At 43.5% G+C, this 23,420-nt stretch overlaps 1 protein-coding gene across 1 annotated transcript; it reads right to left on the reverse strand.

Moving 5' to 3' along the window:
* Nucleotides 1-1,420: 1,420 nt before the first annotated feature.
* On the reverse strand, nt 1,421-14,472 carry PHPT1 (phosphohistidine phosphatase 1). The gene is made up of 3 exons (XM_073599953.1): nt 14,250-14,472; nt 9,442-9,569; nt 1,421-4,367 (listed from the first exon to the last, which is right to left on the reverse strand). The coding sequence occupies exons 1-3, from the start codon at nt 14,389-14,391 to the stop codon at nt 4,275-4,277; spliced, it is 363 nt and encodes a 120-aa protein (XP_073456054.1). The 5' UTR covers nt 14,392-14,472; the 3' UTR covers nt 1,421-4,274.
* Nucleotides 14,473-23,420: the final 8,948 nt, after the last annotated feature.

Below are 23,420 nucleotides of genomic sequence, written 5' to 3' on the forward strand. Positions count from 1 at the left end.
CAATAAAAACATATGTTAGGCTTCCACTTGTACAGGAAAGAGCCTCCTTACAAATTGAAGGCACAGTGGGGCAGAGGAAGGCTTCCTGCCAGCCCAACAGATGCCCACTTGATAAATATAGTAGTAATGATTTCATACCGTTCTGAAGAGGAATTTTAGCTTTTTGGATCAGCATAATGGCTCAGACACAAGGAGGAGGGGGGGGGGGGGTTTAATTTACGAAAAGCAAATACACTTTGCACTACAAGTGCACTTGGAAGTGCAGTCGCTGTAGATCTGAAGGGGGGCATGCAAGGAAACAAAAAAACATAATTTTAGCTTGCACATGACTGGAAGATTAAATCAGCAGAGCTTACCCTTATTTCAGATCTTCCCCTCAGATCTACAGCGACTGCACTTCCAAGTGCACTTGTAGTGCAAAGTGGATTTGCCTTTCATAAATAAGGTTTTTATGCAATGTTAGCTCTTAAAGCTAATCCAGGTATTTGCTCCCACTTCCAGGCATAGATAGCCGCAGTATCCACAGATATCTATACCATATCAGGCGCCTCCTCCATCCCCCCGCTGTCTTCTGGGAGACACACAGGTCCCAGAAGACAGCGGGATCATGCAGCGCGACTCGCAAGGCTTCACTTCCTGATTCCCTTACCGAAGATGGCAGCGCCTCCACCCAATGGACAGATCGGCTTCGGGTGCCGACATCGTGGGTGCCATGGACAGGTAAGTGTCCATATTTTAAAAGTCAGCAGCTGCAGTATTTGTAGCTGCTGACTTAAAAAAAAAAAAAAAAAAAAAAGGCAGAACTCTGCTTTAAGTGCTAGTCTGAAAAGCATCAGACACTACAAGCATTTAACAAGCTTCACAGGAAGGAAAAAATGGGTTCTGTCCTTGCTATTCTTTAGTCCCCTTGTGCTTTGCTCAGCTGCCACCAATGAAGAAAATATATAGAACTTCTGGGATTGGAGGAGCAAGTGACACTGCTACTGCTTGGCTGAGGAGAAAGCCCTTAGACCTGTGAAAACTGACTACAGTGACTCAGAGCTTACACAGAGCTTCCATTGTTCAATCATGGAGGCTGAACAGAGAGGTAAATATATGCTGTGCATTAAAGCAGATCTGTTGCTGTGCTCTGCATGGCTACATCATAGGTTTGCTTTAAGCTCTTTCATATTCTAATAAGTGTGCAGGTGACACAGGAAGCTGCAATAGTGACCAATGAGGTCACCATCCTGGCTATGCTGTGTGGCTGAGGTGTATTAATCAAATCATTGGCTAAGGAGGAATAAATATATGTTAGCAAGGAAAGCCGTTCAGTCATTTGTATCTAAATGTAATCAGTTTTTGGGTCTGCTTTGACAGGTAATCATTAATAAATGTAAACTTTCCCCATTTAAATCGCACATGAATAGCAGTAAAGATAACACGTTTACAGATTCTTTTATTTACACAGGAAATGCACATGAAAAGGGACATTTTGTGGCATTAGAGGGCTCTGTGTTATCATAGAATGATGCTTAACGTCAAGGCAGAATAAATACATCTATCAATGTATTTTGCAGTATCTAGTGAGCATCAGCTAAGCAAACAGTAAAGCTGGCCAAACACTGATCAAAATTCGTCCAGATCAGCAGGGACTGGCTGAATTTTGATCAGTGTACGGCGGTTCCCGCTTGACAGAAGTTAATGGTTTGATTGATTTCTGTCAAAGGGATGTACTGGAAACTTTCTCAAATCAGTGACTGCAGAAAAATGGCTGCAACCACTGATCTGTGTATTCTGATGGTGGTGGGTGCAGCTGTCAGAACACAATGTCCTGCGGGGGAAAGATTCCGCCATCCATCTTGATTGTGTGGATGGAGGAATCTGTTAATTTTTTTTTTTTCCCCCATTCAGCCCGCTGGCTAAACAAAAAAAAAAAGAAATAAAAACTAACTGTATGGCCAGCTTTAGTCTGCAGTGTTACTGGTACTTTGGCAGGCACAAATATGATTCATTTTGAATAACATTCAGCCAATAAAATGGCTTCCCCATTGTTGAGGCAAACTGTACACTATCATACAACTATGTGATTACATTACTCTCTTGTGGACAGTAGGCAGGCCTACACTCAATAGGCTTCTGTATTCCATATGCAATATGACCACAGTAATTATTAGTAAACCTACCCGAGAAAAACCAAGTAGGTTTCCATCGCTTACCTCCGTCTAAAAATTCTAGCTGTCTTTTGCTTCAAAATCTTTGGAGTTGCCGGCTTGGAGTAAACATGCAGATTGGAAAGTGAAATAAGAATTTCTGAATTCCATATTCAGTTCAGTATGGCAGCCAGGAATTAGGAATTTTAAATGAACAAGTCAGCAATTGTTGCTTCTATAATTCCTCAGTACAGTTTTTTTTTTTAAGGAGAAGTTCACTTTTTTGAAAAAGTGTGCATTTATTACTTTTTTCACAGGAGCCTCAGTGGATCGCAATTACAATGTTGGGCTCCTTCACACACGGTCTGTAGCTCTGTTCTCTGTATGGACTTTCTGTTACAGAGCTGAAGGCAGTGTGAATGGACTAGGAGTGTGCCAATCAGCATGCTGACGGCCCATTGAGAACTACAAACCATCTGCCATAGTGGCAGACGGAACTTGTAGTTTTCTCATTTGCAGATTCCGGTGAGTGAATGACATAGCTGTATCTTTCTACTCACCGTTTTTGGTATGTGAGGATCTGGAAGTCTTCCAACTCTGCCCAACATCCAAACCTCCACCATATCCTTTCTTGACGGAACAGAACGCCAGCACAGGACTGGACCAGAAAGAGCACAGACCCAAAGGATGTACACCTCTCATCGAGGTGAGAGTTCTGGGAGCCCCTAGTGGGCATACAACGCCACGAAAAGTCACCAGATCACCTATCAACGCATGTTCACCTTAATAGTCACACTTTGAAGGACTTTCACTTATATTTACACTTTTATCTATTGTGGTTCTACACTTTGAGGAATTATATTAGTTGTGCATCTTTATGAAACAGCATTATTCACCCAGAAGTTTTTGCGCGAAATCACATACACAATTAATCACTATTGTGCATCTTTTTAATGACATAGCTGGGCTGGCGGAGCCCCACCATTTTCAAAATATGGCAGTAGATGCAAGGAGCGGATCCCTTGCCCGATGTCACAAGGCGTGGGGGGGGGTATGCAGGTCTGGAGCATGTTACACATTACACCCTTAATATAGGTGTAACATACTTCAAAAGGTGAACTTATCCTTTAAAGTAGAATTCCAGCCTAACACTAAGACCCCTTTCACACTGGGGCGTTTTTCAGGCACTTTAGCGTTAAAAAAAGTGCCTGGAAAGTGCCTGAAAGAAGCCTCATCTGCAATCCCTGCGTGAAAGCCCAAGCCCTTTTACACTGCCAGCGCCCGAAAAACGCTGGTAAAGCGCTTCCTAAGACCCCTTTCACAATGGGGCGTTTTTCAGTCGTTTTTTGCACCCAGCCCGGTGGCAAAAACACGAAAGCGCTGCAAAGAAGCTGCTTGCAGGACATTTTTTTGACGCCCTGCCAATGCAGTGCCCCAGTGTGAAAGCACTCGGGCTTTCACATTGGGATTTCAGATGAGGCTTCTTTCAGGCGCTTTTTTTAATGCTAAAGCGCCTGAAAAATTCCCCAGTGTGAAAGGGGTCTAACTAGTCTTAAAATGTTCCTTTCCCCAAACCGAAGCAAAAAAGGTCTGTGTACTTATCTATTTTGAGCCTGCTCCGGGCCAGTCACATGATTAGCAGCTTCTCAGAGAGGAGAGAGCACCGACAATGGCCTAGACATGGTAGTCTATGAGTGACGTCACAACTCCTAGATTTCCCAGGCCCTTGTAGAGTGCTCCCTCCACTCTCCTGTAGACTCACTAACACAGGGGATCACTAGTCCTAAAATGAGCAGACTGAAAATAAGTATAGACCTTTTTTTTTTTTTTTTTTTTTTTTTTTTTTTACACAGGTCAGGCAGTATAGGTAGCAGAAGAGGGGAGAGAACATTTTAAAAGACTAGTTAGTGTTAGGCTGGAATTCTACTTTAAATATTATATTACTGTGCGAGTTAACCTGTAATGACAATTACCTCATCTAACCACTGTAACAATGGGGAGCATTGTTACAGTGGTGAAAAGAGATGAAGTCTACCATGTGGGTAATCACCGAATAGCAGAAGCCTAAAATGTCCTGTGCAGTTCTGGCCTCAGACCAGTAACACTGTGCCCTGGAACTCTGTAGGGTCATTGGAAGCCTCATCAGTATCCTTCATCTGACCAGGTGACCTCATAGTCTGGATATTTCGTCTTGATCAGCTCCATAGATACAGAGTGCTTGGCCCGGCCAAAACCCTACAAAAGATGAGGATGTGCGGTTAGTGTTTTATGAAATCTTTTGACAAATAATCTAAATATAAGCTATTCAGAGACTACAACCAAATTTTCTGAGGCATACTGCGGTAAAGTTTCTTCTGTATCCACTATTGCAGGCTACATTCAGAATATAAATTTATATGTCAGTCTGGGTCAAAAGCACTTTGTGCAAAACTACCAATCTTAACAATATTTGCACAGAATTAGCATAGACTGATTTCGCTAGTTGCCTGGAGTAGATGTTTACTTTAAAGCTCAACTCCGGGATTTAAACAAGAACACCCTTATAATGGAGATCTGCACTGCGAGGGTTACATGCTTTTTAAGCCCAGGAGTAAAATAATAAGGTATAACAGATACCTTATATTTCCTCGCTTGGGCAGATTTCCTCCACGCTGTGTGACCGGTCCCCCAAAACCTCTTCTCTTCAGACGTTCTGGTCTGCGTTTGCATTACTCACATCAAGTACAATACAAGACCAATAGCCCTGGATTGCAGTACATAAAAACCGCAAGGGCCCCCAAAAAATCTGAAGCATCAGAGAGGTGGTGAGTGCCTGAAGCATGCTGGAGCGAGGAATAGGACAAATACTACAGATTATTCCTCTACCCCACACTTAAAGTGATTGTTATTTTTTTTTTTTTAAACAAAACTTTACAAACATGTATTACTTACCTCCTCTGTGCAGTGCAGCCCGGATCTGCCTCTTCTTGGGTCTCTCTTTTCTGTTCTTGGCCCCTCCCTTCTATCGAGTGCGCCCTCAGCCAGCAGCTTTCTATGGGGGCACCCAAGCAGAGTCAGAGGTCCATGTATCCATTCAGACTCGGAGCCCCAACCTGGCCCGGCCCCTTTTCTCCCCTGATTGGCTGACTGATTGACAGCCGCAGGAGCCAATGGCGCGGCTGCTGTGTCTTGGCCAATCAGGAGGAGTGTCCTGGACGGCTTCAAGAGAGATGGGGCTCGGGTAAGTAATTAGGGGGTGCTGGGGAGGCTGCCACACACTGGTTTTTTATCTTAATGCATGGAAAAACCTTCTGTCTTTACAACTCCTTTAACCAGCATTTAACCCTTGCAGTGGGGGGGGGGGGGGGGGGGGTTTGCACTAGAAGGATGTTTTTGGGGTAATTCTTTGAGTTCAGCTTTTATTGACCCTGTAATCAGGGCCAACTAAGAAAAGACATACCACCTCTGCACAGCAATCATCCACTCTTATGCCCCGTACACACGGTCGGATTTTCCGACGGAAAATGTGTGATAGGACCTTGTTGTCGGAAATTCCGACCGTGTGTAGGCTCCATCACACATTTTCCATCGGATTTTCCGACACACAAAGTTTGAGAGCAGGATATAAAATTTTCCGACAACAAAATCCGTTGTCGGAAATACCGATCATGTGTACACAAATCCGACGGACAAAGTGCCACGTATGCTCAGAATAAATAAAGAGATGAAAGCTATTGGCCACTGCCCCGTTTATAGTCCCGACGTACGTGTTTTACGTCACCGCGTTCAGAACGATTGGATTTTCCGACAACTTTGTGTGACCGTGTGTATGCAAGACAAGTTTGAGCCAACATCCGTCGGAAAAAATCCTAGGATTTTGTTGTCGGAATGTCCGATCAATGTCCGACCGTGTGTACGGGGCATTACTGTGTATCTACAGCCAAAACAACATGCATAGATCTTCACCTTCGGCAAACAACACCACTCAGGCACCAAATGCTGCATTGTGGAGTTGGGGGTTATGCTGGTATACACTACACTTGGAAGATTCAGCATTTCACACTGGAAAATGTTGGGCACGCCATGATTGTCTGATACTGTAAGGCTGGGTTCACACTTATACAAATTGGATGCAGGACACCGCACATGTGTGAACCCAGCCTAAGTGTTCGGAAGGAAGCCGTATGGCACCCATGGAAAATAATTTCGTTTTCATTTGACCACTTTTGTTTTCCAAACAAATTTTTTTTTGAGGCAACAAACAGAATTATATATAATTTAGTGCCGGTTCACACAGGGGCGGCTTCACAAAACGAATTCTTTATAGAAGTCAATGCAAGCCGCTCCCAAGTCGCCATAAAGAAGTACAGGAACCTTCTTCTAAGTTGAAGCGACTAGAGTCACCCCTATTAGAACGGTTCCATTGCAATGCATGGAGCAAGACTTGTCAGGTGGCTAAGTCGCCTGACAGGTCACCCCCGCCCCCCGCGAACCAGCACTTAGAGCAAAAAGATGAAAAAGTGTCCCAACAAAACAACACATTCTATAAAACATGATAAACACAATCACATTGTAGAGGCCATTCAAAAAATTTGTGGCGTGGGGCACAAACCATGTTATCAACCGTCATATCTTAGGAACTTTTTTTCCCCGTTTACAGAATTCCCTTGTAGTCTGTTGCTCGAGACAAGCAGTGCTGCTAATGCTGACCTTCTCAAAATGCTAATTGTCTGGCTGCTATGTTCATTTAATGGCTTCAATAATTTCTATTATTTCCTACCTGGAACAAATCTGTACACGATGAGTTCCAAATATGTGCTACATTCTTGCTCAGGATCAGTGACTCAGAATCTTCAAAGCCAGAGACAGCAAGGGAATTAGCATTTTCACCTGGTCAGCAATGGCCCCCTATCTTTTTTTTTTTTTTTTTTTTAACCAACAGTAACCAGTTGTGGGTCTGGCCTAAGGGCTGCTCAAGCATTGGGTGTTAAGAGGATGAAAGCGGTTGTAAACCTCAGACATGAAATATGAACAAAGCATATCCCTTGGACTTGTACTTGTCTCAATCCAAAGCACATTGGGGTGGATTTACTAAAACTGAAGAGTGCAAAATCAGCAGTGCAAGTGCAGTTGTGCATAGAAACCAAGCTTCCAGGTTTTATTGCCAAAGCTTAATTAACCACCTTTTTCTGACATTTGTTGCTTACAAGTTAAAATCTGTATTCTTTGCTAAAAAATTACTTAGAACCCCCAAACATTATATATTTTTTTTTTTGGCAGAAACCCTGGAGAATAAAATGGCGGTCATTGCAATATTTTATGTCACATATTTTGTGCAGCGGTCTTTCAAATGCATTTTTTTTTTTAAACACACTCGTGGTTGGCAACAGACTACAGTATTTAAAAATCTCAATAGGTGCCACTTTAAAAATCTTTAACGGTTACCAGTTTAGAGTTACAGAGGAGGTCTCATGCTAGAATTATTGCTCTTGCTCTAATGATCATGGCGATACCTCACGTGTGGTTTGAACACCATTTACATTTGCGGGCACGACTTACGTATGAGTTCGCTTCTGCGTGCAAATGCGGAGGCATGTGGGGCTTTAATTTTTTTTTTTGACAGCAATAGTCACACGTCAGATATTTTTTTTTTTCACTTAAAAGCATTCAAAACACCAAGTTTGGCTGTTTTGTACTGACATTTTTTTTTTAATCTGACGCCTTTAAGGCTCCAGTAAAATGGAAGGGACGTCACAATGTCGCTTTCTGGGTTTCTAGATCAGAGACCCGATCAAAGCGGATTTTGGGTTTGTTCGGGTCTCCGGCCAGTCGCTTGGTTATCCTGGATGAAAGAGCCCGGGCAGAGTGGTGGAAGGGGACGTCCCTTCCCGGTGCTTGGGATAACGAACGAGCGGCTGATTAGCTGCATCGATTCCTGTCACAAGAAACTGCCCGTCAGCTCTAAAAACGGTACCGGGGTGATGCCTGCAACTGCAGGCATCACCCTGGTACAACCATTTGAGCCAAAATGACGTACAGGTACGTGATTTTGCAGCATGTGGTTAAACAAGCTGAAATAAGAAGCCGATTGGCTACCATGCACAGCTGCATCAGGTTCTGAGTGCTCAAGTTTTAGTAAAACTCCCCCTATGTGTAATTTCTGTCTGCTACCTCCTTGCTCTGCTATCACCAAGAGTCACTTCTGAAAAGTTTTCCTGACACCATGAGAAAAAAAAAAAAAAAAAAAAAAGATGGCAGGAGAGGGGTCTCCAGCTGATTGACAGCCACCGCTCTGTTCCTGTGTGCTGTATGGAGGGGAGGGGGGTTCCATTCCCTCCAATCAGCTCCCCTCACTAAGATCTGCAGAGTGTGACTTCAGCTCTTTAGCTCTTTGCCCCTCCCCCCCCCTTTTTTTTTTGACAGCACAGACAAGCTTTATAAATTCTTGACTTTTAACAGATGTAGCAAAGAGAAGACTGCAGATAATCAGGTACAACTTGTGTAGCAGGATTTGTTTGATCTCAATGTATCACCTGAAGCCAGTCACTTCACTGGGTATATGTAAGGGTTTACAACAACTAGAAGATCTCAACCCTTACTGGATGACAAATGATTTGCTAAAGCACTATGCATCACAAACAACTGAAGGCCGTCTGAAAGAAATGAATGGGGAATGTTCAACACATGCACAGCCTGCCTGGATTTATTACTCTTAATAAACGATCAGCAGGGAATTCCAGCGTGTTTCACAACTCTACTTTCATCAGGGCTTTAATGCTGGAGGGGAAATACTGGACAATCTGAGTGAAGAATCAAGGATAAGTATAATATTAGTGTGGATGCCGGTCTGGATGCTAATCCTTCATCCTTTGCCCACAAAGGCCAACATTCGAGCCCTGATGAAGGGAGAGTTATGTTCCCCTTAAACGCATTGGATTTACCTACTAAGCTATTATCAAGAATAATAAATCATACCTTGTGGTGCCCTCATCCTTTACACTTTATATGACAGAACTCTGAAGCAAAAGCATTGGTCTATATAAAGCCAGCCATACATGGATTGAAATTAGACAAGTTCAGCTGGGATCAGCCGAAATTCGATCCATGTACGGGCAGGCCGATTGTACCAAAGTCAATCCATCAACTTGGGTACAGCCAGCCTGTCGGATTTTTCTACATGCGATTACTACCAGTGGCTATAGCCGCTAGCAGTAATCATTGTAGTCTGCCGGCCTGGAAAGCTCCTATGGTGGAAGAAAAGAAAAATTTGAGCAATCTGCTTAATGATGTAAAGAGATAATAATAGAGTTATGTCCATATATTCAGTTACCAAGGAGTAGCCATAGATATGGATCTTCTTGCTGCCACTAGAATGGGAAATTCGGCCTCCTCCTAGGCACTCACAGTCCAGCACGCGGCCCTTCTCAATCTCCGAGGCCACTTTGTCATAGATGTCAGCTGCAACAAAACACAGTGCCGGCCTTTTCAGAATAATATACTAATGTGATAAAGGAGGGGAACATGGCACATATTCAACAATGAGAACATTTTATGAACAAGACAATCATGATCGTCAGATTCTAGATAGTTACATAGTCAGGTTGAAAAAAGACACAAGACTATCCAGTTCAACCATAAAAAATAAATAAATACAATAAAAAATATCATACAATCCCATATACCCACAGTTGATCCAGAGGAAGGCAACCCCCCCTTATGAGCTTATGATCTACCAAAACCCCCAGATCCTCCTCCACCATTGATTCCCCCAGTTGTACTCCCCCTAGTATGTATGATGCATGCATATTCTTAGCCCCCAAGTGCACAACGTTACATTTATCAACATTAAACCTCATCTGCCACATTGTCGCCCAATTAGACAGTGCATTGAGGTCGGCTTGTAAATTGGAGACATCCTGTAAGGACGTTATTCTACTGCATAGCTTGGTGTCATCTGCAAAGACTGAAATGTTACTTTTAATCCCAGACCCAATATCATTTATAAAGATATTAAAAAGTCAGGGTCCCAGCACTCAACCTTGGGGTACACCACTGATAACCTTAGACCATTCAGAGTAAGAATCATTAACCACTACTCTCTGAATTCTGTCTTTAAGCCAGTTTTCTATCCATTTAAAAACTGATATTTCCAAGCCTGTAGACTTTACCTTACACATGAGCCATGCGTGGGGAACTGTGTCAAATGCTTTTGCAAAATCCAGGTATAGCATGTCCACAGCCACCCCTCTGTCCAAGGTTTTACTTACCTCTTCATAAAAAGAAATCAGGTTTGTCTGACAACTTCTGTCTTTCATGAATCCATGCTGTCTGTTGCTTAAAATATTTTTTTCCAACAAGAACTCGTCTATGTGGTCTTTTATTAAACTCTCCAGTATCTTCCTGACTATAGAAGTTAAACTAACAGGTCTATAGTTACTTGGTAAAGACTTTGTTCCCTATTTAAATATGGGCACCACATTGGCCCTATGCCAATCCAGTGGTACTATTCCCGTCATTAACGAGTCCCTAAAAATTAGATACAATGGCTTTGAAATGACAGAGCTCAATTCTTTTAGGATCCGTGGGTGGATGCCATCTGGTCCAGGTGCTTTATCCCCCTTTATTCTGTCTAAATATTTCTGGACCATATCACTTTTGAGCCATTGTGGATCATTCAGGGCTGTGTCACTACCACCCCCATTATGGACATGAGCTCCCCCCATGCTCCTTTGTATACACAGAGCTGAAGAAGTATTTAATAAATTTGCCTTCTCTTTGTCCTCAGTCCAGATTATTTTGTAAAGGGCCTACATGCTCAGACCTGACCTTTTTACTATTAATATATTTGAAGAATTTTTGGGGGTTTGTCCTACTATCTTTTACAATCTGTCGTTCGTTTTGATTTTTTGCGTCCTTGATTTCCTTTTTACATATTCTGTTATATTCTTTGTAACATTTAAATGACACTAGTGTTCCTTCATTTTTATATTTTTTAAAAGCTCTTTTCTTATTGTTTATAGCTTTTTTAACTTTGGCCGTGAGCCACATAGGTTTTATTTTTAGCCTTTTAAACTTATTATCCATGGGAATATACTTTGCAGTGAGTTCACAAACAGTCACTTTGAAGAATTCCCATTTCTGTTCTGTGCCCATTGATGTCAATATTCTCTCCCAGTCTAAGTCCTGGAGAACAGCCATCATCCTTGGAAAATTTGCTCTCTTAAAGTTAAGTGTTTTTATCTTTCCCGTATGTGTTTTTTGCTTACAGCTAACATCAAATGAAATCATGTTATGATCACTGCTACCCAGGTGTTCCTTCATCTGGACATTAGTAATAAGCTCTGCATTGTTTGAGATTACCAGGTCCAACAGAGCATCATTCCTAGTTGGGGCCTCAATAAACTGGACCATAAAATTGTCCTGTAATAGGTTTATAAATGTTTGCTCTTTAACTGTCCCAGCAGTGCCATTACTCTAGTCAATTTCTGGGTAGTTAAAATCCCCCATTATTATCACTGTCCCAGCCCTTTCCATCTGTGCAAGGAGCTGAGTCTCCACCTCCTCATTAACATTGGATGGTCTATAACAAACTCCAATGATTAACTTTAAAGTACGCTCATCTATATGCATTTCCACCCATAATGCTTCAGACTCATCACACTCTCCATCAACCAGGTCCTCTTTCACACTCACTTTGAGATCTCTTCTCACATAGAAACAGACCCCACCACCTTTCCTTTTTACCCTGTCTCTCCGAAAGAGTGCATCGCCAGGAATATTAATGCCCAGTCATGTGAGGAATGAAGCCAAGTTTCAGCAATACCGATTACATCATAGCCCTCCTCGTGCACCAGAGCTTCCAACTCACCTATTTTGCTTGGCAGACTTCTGGCATTGGTGAACAAACACTGTAATGCATTATTAAATTTTGCTCTGGTGTTTTTCATATCTTGTTTAACTACTTGCCTACTGGGCACTTTTACCCCCCTTCCTGCCCAGGCCAATTTTCAGCTGTCATGCAACACTGTACCCAAACAAAATTTTTTTTATCTTTTTTTTTCCCCACACAAATAGAGCTTTCTTTTGGTGGTATTTAAAGACCACTGTTTTTTTTTGCTAAAAAAAAAAAAAAAAAAAAAAAAGACCGAAAATTTTGAAAAAAATATAAAAGTAAATAAAAAATTATGTTAATGTTATGTTAAAAAATTGCAAATAAGTAATCTTTCTCCTTCACTGACGTACGCTGATCAGGCTGCAGTGATATGCAGCACTGATGGGCACTGTTGTAGCTGCACTGATAATCAGGACACTGATAAGTGTAGATGACCCCTGTCACACTTGCCGGTTACTGGCTCTCCTCTCCTCACGCTTTGACAGCGCATGAGGAAAGAAATGCCGATAACCGGCAAGTGTATTTACATTGTGATCAGCTGTGATTGGACACTGCTGATCACATGGTAAAGGGTCACTGTGATTGGTTTTGGTGAGTTGGTTGCTATAATTAGATATTATCACGACTGAACCACCATTTTTATTCTTTTTTTGATTGGCCCTGTGATTAGCCCCTCTACCCTGAAGGACACAATGTCTGATCACAGAGCCCATCACAGCGGGCGTGCAGAGGGCGTGGTTTTGGGAGGAGAGCAATAGATGCCCTGTCAGAACTCGACAACCACGCTGTAGCCATCATTCGCCTATAACGCAGTCAAGAAGTGGTTAGAAGTCAGCAGCTATGGTTTCCGCCTCATCCCTTTAAAACCGAACACATAATAATTACACAGGTTCTGTGGCTGATTAAGGTGGTAATTAAACTCACTTAGTGCCTTATCTGCATTATATTACCCTCAGAATCTGTGTACTTCATATGTGTTCGCATTTAAAGGGATGAGGTGGCAACCCTACACAGAGCGGTCCCTTAGCTCCTCTTTGGTGGTCCTCTGACAGTGCTCTCCACTCCTCCTCTTTTGAGTACCCCCACTGTAAGCTGTGTGCTATGGGGACAGATGTGCAGTCGGGCAGTGTGCATGCCGCTCCAACACCCCTCCCCCAATCCCAACTCCTTCCTCATTGGATTTGACTGACAGCAGCAGGAGCCAATGGCTTTAGCTGTTCTCAGCAAAGCCTGTGAGACCAGGAAGTGAACAAAAGGGGAGCTGCAGATGGGCACAATGCTGGATCTATAGAGGCCTCAGGTAAGGGTTTAGAGGCGGGGGGCTACAACAGGTAGAACAGGTGATTTTTATCTTAAATGCAGAGAACACATTAAAGTAAAAAAAAAAACAGTTTAGAACTACATTTCCATGCATCAGTGGTGCATTCATGTGCATTCTGCTGCTGCAAAAAAATGCAGCATGCTGTATGTTTTCTTTCATAGGCGTTCATAAATGCATCCGGTGTAGATGACAAAAAAAAAAAAATAAAAAATGTACAATCTGATTGTACAGTATATACACTGTACAATCAAGAGAAGAAAAGGAGAAGAGAGCCGATAACCAGCTTGTGTTAAAGGGACATCTACACTGATAATCAGTGCAGTCCCAACAGTGCCCACCAGTACTGCCAATCATTGCCCATCAGTGCTGTCAACCAGTGCCCACCAATGCTGCCAATCATTGCCTATCAGAACCTCAATAGTGTCACCTTTCATTGCCTCCTACCAATGTGGCCCATCAGTGCCGCCTATCAGTGCAGTAAATCAATGCAGTCCTAGTGGGTACACATTGATTAGGTAGGGCCGCATATTACATAGTTTTTGGTAAATCTGATTGTATGGTCAGGTTGCAAAGTGTATGGCGACCCCACTCTAGTATTTCCTATGCTCCTTCCCCTGCAGCTACATAGAAGTTTATGTAGGGAGCTCAGGGGTGGAGGAGCTGGGCCAGCACAGAAAAGCAAAGGTCTGAGGGACAAGAATGAAGGGGGAGTGCTAAAGAAGTGACTCTCCCTGGAGTAGTGCAATACAATGTATTTTATTTGTTGGGAACAATGACATTTGTCACGTAACATTCCCTAGTGACAGACAGGTCCCCTTTCCAAAGTGACGTCACTGTCAGGTCTAGCTCCTGAGCACGTGTTACTCTGAGGGCGTGGCTACCCAGGGTATGGCAGCCCTTGGGAAAGATGGCGCCCTGCTCTCACCGTGGTACTCCGCCCAGCCGTATCCCCTCACGATGTCCCTGTGGTCGTCCAGCCCCTCTCTGTAGCTGACTCGTATCAGCACGTATTTGAAGGTGCCGTCTGGGTCTATATCCACCAGCGGGACCTTCTCCAGCTCAGTCATGACTGCCTCCCGCGCGTCCAACCAGCAATCACCCCGCCCTTTCAGGCCGGCTGCCCAATGAGAACGCGGGAGCCAGACCTAAGACCGTCCCGCCAATCAGGGTTAAACAGGGGAAAACCTCACTTCCGCTCAGCGTTGTCATAGAGATGTGCTACTGAGCTGATTTTAAAGCTGAAGACAGAGAGCTAAATACAGCAATGACTGAAATAAATATGATGGAGCTGTTCTACTGACCAACATATTTGTATTGATGTCTGCTCAGTCTTTAGATTTACACGGCACAGTCAGCCTCCTGACCTGACATCTCTCTGATACAGTCATGTTATATAGCCTGGTCACCGCCCTATCTCTCACTAGCCTGTGATTGGATAATAAAAGAGAAGCTGCAGACTGATGGTGTCATCACTCTGCTCTCTGCTTCAAGCTGAACTCCAGGTATGGGTTTTATTGCATAGTTACATTGGTCTAGCCTGGATCAATGTAAATATGAATAGGCTATACCTGTGGGACCGCCGCCAAAGCGGAAAATCACAGAAGTAGATCTACAGTAATCGCTGCTGCCTTCCGGGTCCCCATGCGGAGCAGCTGCCCTGCTGAATAGTACCTACAGGAGGATGCTCGCTACAGCACCGTTCACAGAATACCTTGCAATTTTCTTCAACCCCCTCCTATCCACACTATAGCTGAAAGACGGCTACAGAGCAGGCTTACTTTGCTGGGCAGGCGTCCATGGATGTCCTGTCCTTCCGTGATCATGCTGCCCACGCACCCCCCCCTGCGGCGGGCTCTGTGGTCGCTAAGTCCTTCCGACTCAGCTGATCACAGATCGGGGTAAAGGGCCAATCACGGATGTAAACACAAGCTGGTTATCGGCACCCCATTCCTCATGCTGACAACGTGAGGAGAGGAGAAGACGATAACTGGCTTGTGTTAAAGGGACATCTACATTGATAATCAGTGCAGTCCCAACAGTGCGCACCAGTGCTGCCAATCATTGCCCATCAGTGCTGCCAATCAGTGCCCACCAATGCTGCCAATCATTGCCCATCAGTGCTGCCAATCAGTGCCCACCAATGCTGCCAATCATTGCCCATCAGCGCCTCCTCAGCAGTGTCACCTTTCAGTGCTGCCTATCAGTGCCGCCTATCAGTGCAGTAAATACAAGACATTCTCTGATTGGATGAAGTGGAGATCAAGGAATCATTGTCACATCTCTCCAGCCCATCCAGTCAGAGCTAGCTCTTGGCATTCTTTGTAATAGGCACCCCAACACATTGTATAGTAGACAGCAATGCAGTGCACATTAAACCTACCGTGGGATGTGGTGTGCTGTGTTGCTAAAATTGTGTGGATTGTTTCATTCGTTGTGGTGCACTGGCTTCTCATTCATAATAAATTGGCTGCTTTAACCTCTTGACCCCCAGAAAGTTTTACCCCCTTCATGACCAGGGCATTTTTCGCTATTCAGCACTGTGCTACTGGCAATTGCTCGGTCATGCAACAACTGTACCCAAAAGAAATCTATATCATATTTTTCACACAAATAGAGCTTTTTTTTTGGTAATTGATCACCACTGGGTTTTTTATTACATAAATAAAAAAAAGATTGAACATTTAGAATTAGTTTTTATAAAACATATCCAATAAAATTATTTTTTTTTCATTAATTTAGGCCAAAATGTATTCTGCTACACATCTTTGGTAAAAACCAAACTGCATTTTTTTGGACACTATACTCATGGGAACACTAGTATACTTCAGATCATGATCAAGATACTGATCTTTACAGACACTATGCCAGTAATGGTGGTGATCAGCGACTTATAGTGTGACTGTGATAGTGTGGTGGGTAGTCTGGTGCCAACTGTCACTGGCTGGGAGGGACATTAACAACTAACTAACACTGACTTCGTTAGTGACAATAATACAGTGATCAGTGATAATACTGTACACTGTACTAATAACATTGGCTGGGTAAGATGAGTGATCAGGGGGGCAATCAAGGGATTAACTACATGCCTAATGAGTGTATACAAGTGTATGTGTGCTGCTTTTACTTACAGATACGAATGGGTCTCTCCTTACTTTCAGTTTTTGAATAGTAACTGAAAGCAGGGAGAAATCCAGCCAGAATCTATGTGTTGTGTTTACATTCACACAGATCTCTGTGCCGCGATTGACCACAGCTGATCCCCTGGTATGCAGCCAAAATCATTGTCTGTAACCTGCTGACAAACTCATGCTGTGTTCAATCACAGCACAGATCAGACTTAAACCAGGAAGTTCACTGCGATGTATGGGTACATTTCAGTGCCTGGAGGAGCTGCTTGCCGGTGTTCTGCCGAGAAAGTTCCTCTCGGCGGATAAGGACCCCCATCTACTGCGCAGGCGCAGCGCCTGCGCAGTAGGAGCCGGCGGAAATAGCCAAAGCGAAATACAGAAGAAATCAGCTGTACACGGCGCCTGTAAGAGGGCCCCTCGCGGGCTCGCTTCGCTCGGCACTTTTTTATTCCCCCTCTAGGTCCACTTGGATGGTGGGGCTTCAGCATGTGTGTTTCGTCTAGATCTGTGCAGTAATCTAGTGTAAAACTCTGCTTCTGTGTTGGAGTTCCCTGTAATAAAGACCGGTCAAGGCTGCTCTATCTCCCTGTGCTGGGTGTCTGGTCTTGTCTCTGCCCCCTACTGTAGCTTTCTACAGACAGCCTGTAGTGGGTGTGGCCTGCTGGGTCCCTCCCAAAGCTTTGCTCTATGCACAGGCTATGCATAGTGGTGACGTATCTGCTATTTTATAAGGTAATATCAGGGTTTGCAAAGGCAATTAGTGCACACAAGGTGAGTTTATAAACTTTGTAGTAACTGTGGAAAATCAAAAGTTTAAGCCTGGGTTTACACATGGGCGGTGCGAATTGAAGCTCAGGTTTCACTGGGAAGATAAAAATCAGTTGTTCAGACGTTCATCTGCGGTTTAGCTGCGGATCAGTGAGCAGGGAGAGGGGGAGGTGTAGTGAGGAGAAGGAGAAAATCCATGTTCAGAACGCAATGCATCTGCGAATCAGATGCGTTCCCATAGAAGATAATGGGCTTGTAATTCGCACCGCAATGCCCAGAAAACGCACACGTTTTTGTGCAATGCGCAGTGCAAACGCAACGCACATATGTGAACCAGACGCATCTAATTCGCATAGGTGTGAACGGGGGCTTAGTGTCCAGAGTTCAGCAATAACGCAATGCATATTGACATACCGCAATGCCTAAAGCAGTATTAAAGGGTTACTAAAACCTCATTTTTTTTTTTTTAAATAACAAACATATCATACTTACCTCCACTGTGCAGTTCGTTTTGCACAGAGTGGCCCCGATCCTCGTCTTCTGGTGTCCCCCGGCGGCGCTCGTGGATCCTCCCCGCATCGCGAAACCACCTAGGAAAAGTGCTCTCTTTGCCCGTGCGGGCGCGCTCCCAAGCCCAGCATTTGCGTCCATAGACACAGAATGCTGGCCCGCGTCATTGGATTTGATTGACAGCAGTGGGAGCCAATGGCTGCGCTGCTATCAATCTATCCAATCAAGAGCCGAGACAACGGGCAGAGAGGAAAAGCAAGTTTCCGCCGTGGTGAACGAACGGGCTCAGGTGAGTAAAACAGGAGGGGGGGGCTGGTCAGTGTCAGAAGTTTTTTTTTTTTAAGGTGAAAAAACACAAGGGTTTACAACCCCTTTAACTACTTCCAGTCTGGGCATTTTAATGCAAAAAAATATATAGCCCATTTTTTTTTGTAAAATATAAAGGATGATGTTATGTCAAGTAAACAGATACCAAACATGTCACAATTTAAAACAGTGCATGCCAATGCACCAGTGACAACGACGTAAATTTTACAACCCATAGGCAATGTTTTAAAAGCCTTTACAAGTTACCACTTTAGATTTACAGAGGAGGTCTAGTACTAGAATTACTGCCCACAATCTGACCTTCGCGGTTATACCTCACATGTGTGGGATGATCGATGTTTGTGTGCATGCAGGACAAGAATGTTCATTGCGCGGGAGGACAGGGGCACGTTCAATTTTTTTTTTTTTTTTTTTTTTTTTTTACACCGTTGCTTTAATTTTTTTTTTTTATCACTTTTATTGCTGTCACAAAGAATGTAAACATCCTTGTGACAGCAATGGGCAGCGACAGGTCCTCTTTATTGAGAGACCTGGCCCTTTATTGAGAGATCTGACCCCAAATCCCTCTTCTGCCCTTAAAAGCATTCAGATCACCAAGGTCAGTGTTTTTGATTTTTAAAAAATGGTGCCGATGATTTCCAAGTAAACCAGAAGTGATGTCATCTCATCGCTTCCAGGTTACTATTACGAACAGCTGATCAAAGCTGATCCCGGCTTTGCTTGGCTGTCCAGCCAGGAAACGGACGTGGCGGCTGGTCCCCCGGGTCTCCCAGTGGGACGGGAGAGTTCGAGAGAGCCGCGGGAGGGAGAACGTCCCCTCCCACTGCTTGTAATAGCAATCGAGTGGCTAGTTAGCCGCTCCTATTGCTATTACAAGAGAGCCGACCGCCAGGTCTAAAAATCGATACCGAGGTGATGCCTGAAGCTGTTCAGCCATCATCCCGGTATAACTGCACAGCGATGTCTCTGGATGAGAAGTAGTTCAATCCTGAAACAAAAAGTTTTAAATGTTGCAGCTTTCTAATCCTTAGATACGTGATGGCTGAATCAGTTAAAGAGGAAGTAAACTCTGGTCGATTTTATTTTTTTTTCTTTCCCTGCAAAGTAAAGACCTAATGTGCTGGTATGCATCGCGCGGGATGCATATTGTGTGACACTTACCTCCAAACGAAGCCCGTGTCATCCCTGCTAGAGGCCGCATCCATCTTCGCCCGTCTTGCTTCCGGGGGCCGCGGACTGCGGCTGTGTGACTGGCGAGACATGTGCGCAGGAGCTGCCAGTCACGGCACTGACTTCAGAAGAAAAGGCACAGGCGGCCGTTTCTTCAGAGCGCATGCACCGATGACATCATCGTCGCAGTATACAGTAAATATATTTAGGTTCAATAAGTTACAGTAAATATATTTACAGTACCTAATAGGTAAGCCTTATTCTAGGCTTACCTATAGGTACAAGTAACACAGGGAGATTTACAACCTCTTTAACTTTTCTTAGCTTTTTTCAGGCTCTTTTTCTTTATTTTGATTTCTTCAACCAGCGTAACTAAACCCCCCCCTATCCTTTTCAGCCAAAGAATCTGCCTTCTTAGCTTCTGTTTGATCTGCAGCTGTCATAATGCTGCACATGTGATCAGGTATGACACCAGCCATTTGATGGTTTGACAGTTTGGTTGAGAACACAAGCAAATCCGACTGCTAAATCGACGGGTTTAGTTCCGCTTTAACAGATGAAACTTTCCAGTAAAAATGGCAGTTAAAGGGTTGAGACAAACATTTAACACTTCAGCTTTTATTTATTTATAAAAAACCTTTATCCCAAAAGGGGAAAAAAAGCAAAACTGTTGCTCTAACTCAGTGGTTCTCAACTCCGGTCCTCAGGACCCACCAACAGGCCAGGTTTGCAAGATAGCTGAAATACATCACAGGTGATATCACTTGCTGCTCAGTGATTGCAGTATTCTAGTCTGCATCTCCCCCAAGGTAATACTTAAAATCTGGCCTGTTGGTGGGTCCCGAGGACTGGAGTTGAGAACCACTGCTCTAACTGCCTAAGGCACCTTTCACACATGCTGTCCAATCAGGTCCTCCTGTCAGTTTTTCAGGTGGACCTGATCGGACACTTCATTCACCTCTATGGAGCGACGGATGTGAGCTGTGACATGTCCGCTGACATCCGCTGCTATCTGATCCAATCCACCAAATCCAGATGGATGGAGACTGAATTTTCCAATCTGTCTGGCAGATCAGATCGGATGGAATTGGATGAAATTGGACAGGCGGATCGGTCTGTCTCAGCACAGTGAGCAGAGATGGACCTGTCATCCGCCTGCTCAGTGGAGATCAACAAATCGATCCCCCGCTGAGCTAGCGGAGTCTGTCAAAATGGATGTGCCCTCTGTGAAAGGGGCCTAAAAAGTGTTGCATTGACCTTTTAGGCTTCATTCACATGTGTGTCTGGGGGGGGGGTGGTAAAACCTGCCAAGTGGTGTTGGGTATGGAACTATGGAGGCACCATTGGATGTGGGAGGTCAATGAACCACAGCGGAAGGAACCCCTGGAGGAACCCTGGTTGAGAATGGCCGGCCTAGACTGACACATTTTTTAACAATAATAACATACACACAATAAGGGTCATAACACAGAATGATACATTCAAGTTTATATTTTATTATAATCCACTAAAACTTTTATTCTCAGTTCAGAATAGTTTTCATTTCAAAGGATTTTCTACAACAAAATATGAAGAAATACAAGTGCCTTTTGTTTAATGCTCGCTGAAAAATAAAAGTACATAGCTTTGCATGCTTTATTACCATTGACCTGAGACGTGAGCAGCCCCTACACCCGCGTCTAAGCCCCCAAAAACATCCTGGGCCTTTAATATCCTTTACTAAAGGTACATGCATATTGATACGTGATTTATTATTGTTATGGAAATGACATGAACAAAAGGCAAAGCAGCTAATGGGTCAGCATGGGAAAATACTTGTGCCCGTGGCGGGACAGAATAGCCATAAAGTCAAACAGGAGCACCACTCAACATTGATTTTTTTTTTTTTTATATTTTATATTTTGGTAGGAGTGGATGAATCCTCATCAAGTCTGTACTTCTGTCCTGGACTACAGCAGGGGGCCTTCTCCTTTGAGTGATCCTCTATAAGGCACAGGACATGAAAATACTGTGCCACCCGCCATAAGAATATATAGAGAATGCACTAAGGCCGATGGTTTTGGCAACTTAGTTTTGAAAACTAAGCTTGACCTTTCACAGTTGTATTAGGGGTCGAAGAAAGAAGACCTTTCTATTCATCTTAAAGTAGAACTATAGGCAAAACTTTTTTTTTTTTTGGTTCATTTTGGATAGAGTATAAGGTTCTCTTGTATCCAAACATTATCGATTTAGCAACTCCACCTGCCAATTTGCCCCACTTGGACAGGGCTGGAATGTGGCATCTAAAAAGTTTATGGCTCTGCCGAAGATACACTTCAGTCTGTGAAAGAAGAGAAGCACACAGAAAAATTATACCTGCCCCTCCTCTCTGCTGCCTAGTCACAGAAGCCTTTGTATTTTGTGAATGTGTTTACATATTACAAAGGCCCCTGTGAATGGGCATATCAGCTGCAGTGCCTCTACTCTTGAAGATGCCGAAGCCAGAAGGCACAGCATCAGGTTCTCCGAACTATAGCTGTCTTCCGGAAGTTCTTAAACCTGTCAGATGTAAACAATAGAGATAAGTCCAGGAGGTGTCATGCACCTCATTAGACTTAACTTATAATGTGCTTTCACTTTTTATAAAGGAGCTGAATTCCTGGAGTCCAGCTTTAATGAATGATTAAGAAACATTTTACATAACGTACAGGGGGTTAATCTACTGATTTTTTTTTAAAAGGGAGATTTTCTTTCACTTCCTGTTCTATAGACTTAACAGGAAGTGAGAGGATATCTTTCCAATGTCACAAGAACAAATGTACCTATTGGAAGATTTCCCCTCTACTTCTGTACTAGTGGCAACTCAAAATGTTGATTTACCTTCAACTTTTATTGCTGGTGACATTGGTTATTAAGGCAATAGAGAGAGTGAATCTCCCTAACAGGGACACAGACAGCGATAACAACCTGACAATGGTTTAAACCCATCGCCACTCTACCCAATTAAAAAAAAAAAAATTTGCCTTTAGCTATACTTTAATTTACCTGCTACAAGTCTAAAGCCATACATTATACAATCTTCTTGTACAATGTTCCTTTAGATTTACCAAAACCATAAAATATGAGGTCAAACCTAAACACCTTCAATTTGTATCAGGCAGGCCCTTGCACTACATAATTGAGGGTAAATCTAAAGGAAATTGAATGAGAAAATTGTATAATGTACGGCCAAGCTTTACTCATTTTAAGGTACAAGCTCCTGGGCTGTCATGCTTATCCTTGGAACAAGTATTCAGCCAATTAAATCAGAACTCACTTTTAAAATACTTGTTTTGGGCTAGTGACTCTTTGAGCAGCGGATACATATGAGAGCGCCAGGGCTTGCAACATTCAAAACAAGCTGGCAATGGCAGCTCCCACAATTCTACCTTGATAGGTTCCATTAATGATTACTTGCAGGTAAAAATGGCCATTTAGTGCATGAAACAATTCTTGATTTAAAGGCTGCCAACAAATGCTTCAGTGACATCAGTGCACAGTGGAGGAGCAAGGCAGCAGAGACTGCAGTGCAGATATTAAATGGCTCCTTCTCTGCTGTGTTGTAATTAGTTATTGCATACTGCCACTTCAGATGCAGGACTGCTATATGCCCCATCTGATCTGCATAAACCTTTTAAAACAAACTCATATTTTGGCTAAAACGATTCCATTTAAAGGAGAACTCTAGACAAAGCCCACCATTCAGTAACAAAAATGCAATATGAATTGCTGTTTGAGCTGAATGCAAGGCTTAGAACTTGGGTGTCCAACCTGCGGCCCTTCAGCTGTTGTGGCATTACAGGACCCATGAGGCATTGCAAGGAAAGTCCCATGAGGCATTGCAAGGAAAGTCCCCATTAGGCGTTGCAAGGAAAGTCCCATGAGGCATTGCAAGGAAAGTCCCATGAGGCATTGCAAGGAAAGTCCCATGAGGCATTGCAAGGCTGACCGTTGCACGCATGGTTCCCGAAGGCAGAGGCACGATGAGAGTTGTAGTTCTGCAACAGCTGGAGGGCCGCAGGTTGGACACCCATGGCTTAGAAGGTAATGTACCTCTTTCCCAGAAAAAAAAAACAGCCATTCCACTCAATGAAATTCTATCCATTGGTAGGCTCCAATCCAGAAAGGGCACAGACACAGCTGATAGAAAGTCATATTAAAAGGAAATTGATACT

The sequence above is a fragment of the Aquarana catesbeiana genome, linkage group LG09 (genome assembly GCF_042186555.1).
Source record: "Aquarana catesbeiana isolate 2022-GZ linkage group LG09, ASM4218655v1, whole genome shotgun sequence".
Classification (NCBI taxonomy): domain Eukaryota; kingdom Metazoa; phylum Chordata; class Amphibia; order Anura; family Ranidae; genus Aquarana; species Aquarana catesbeiana.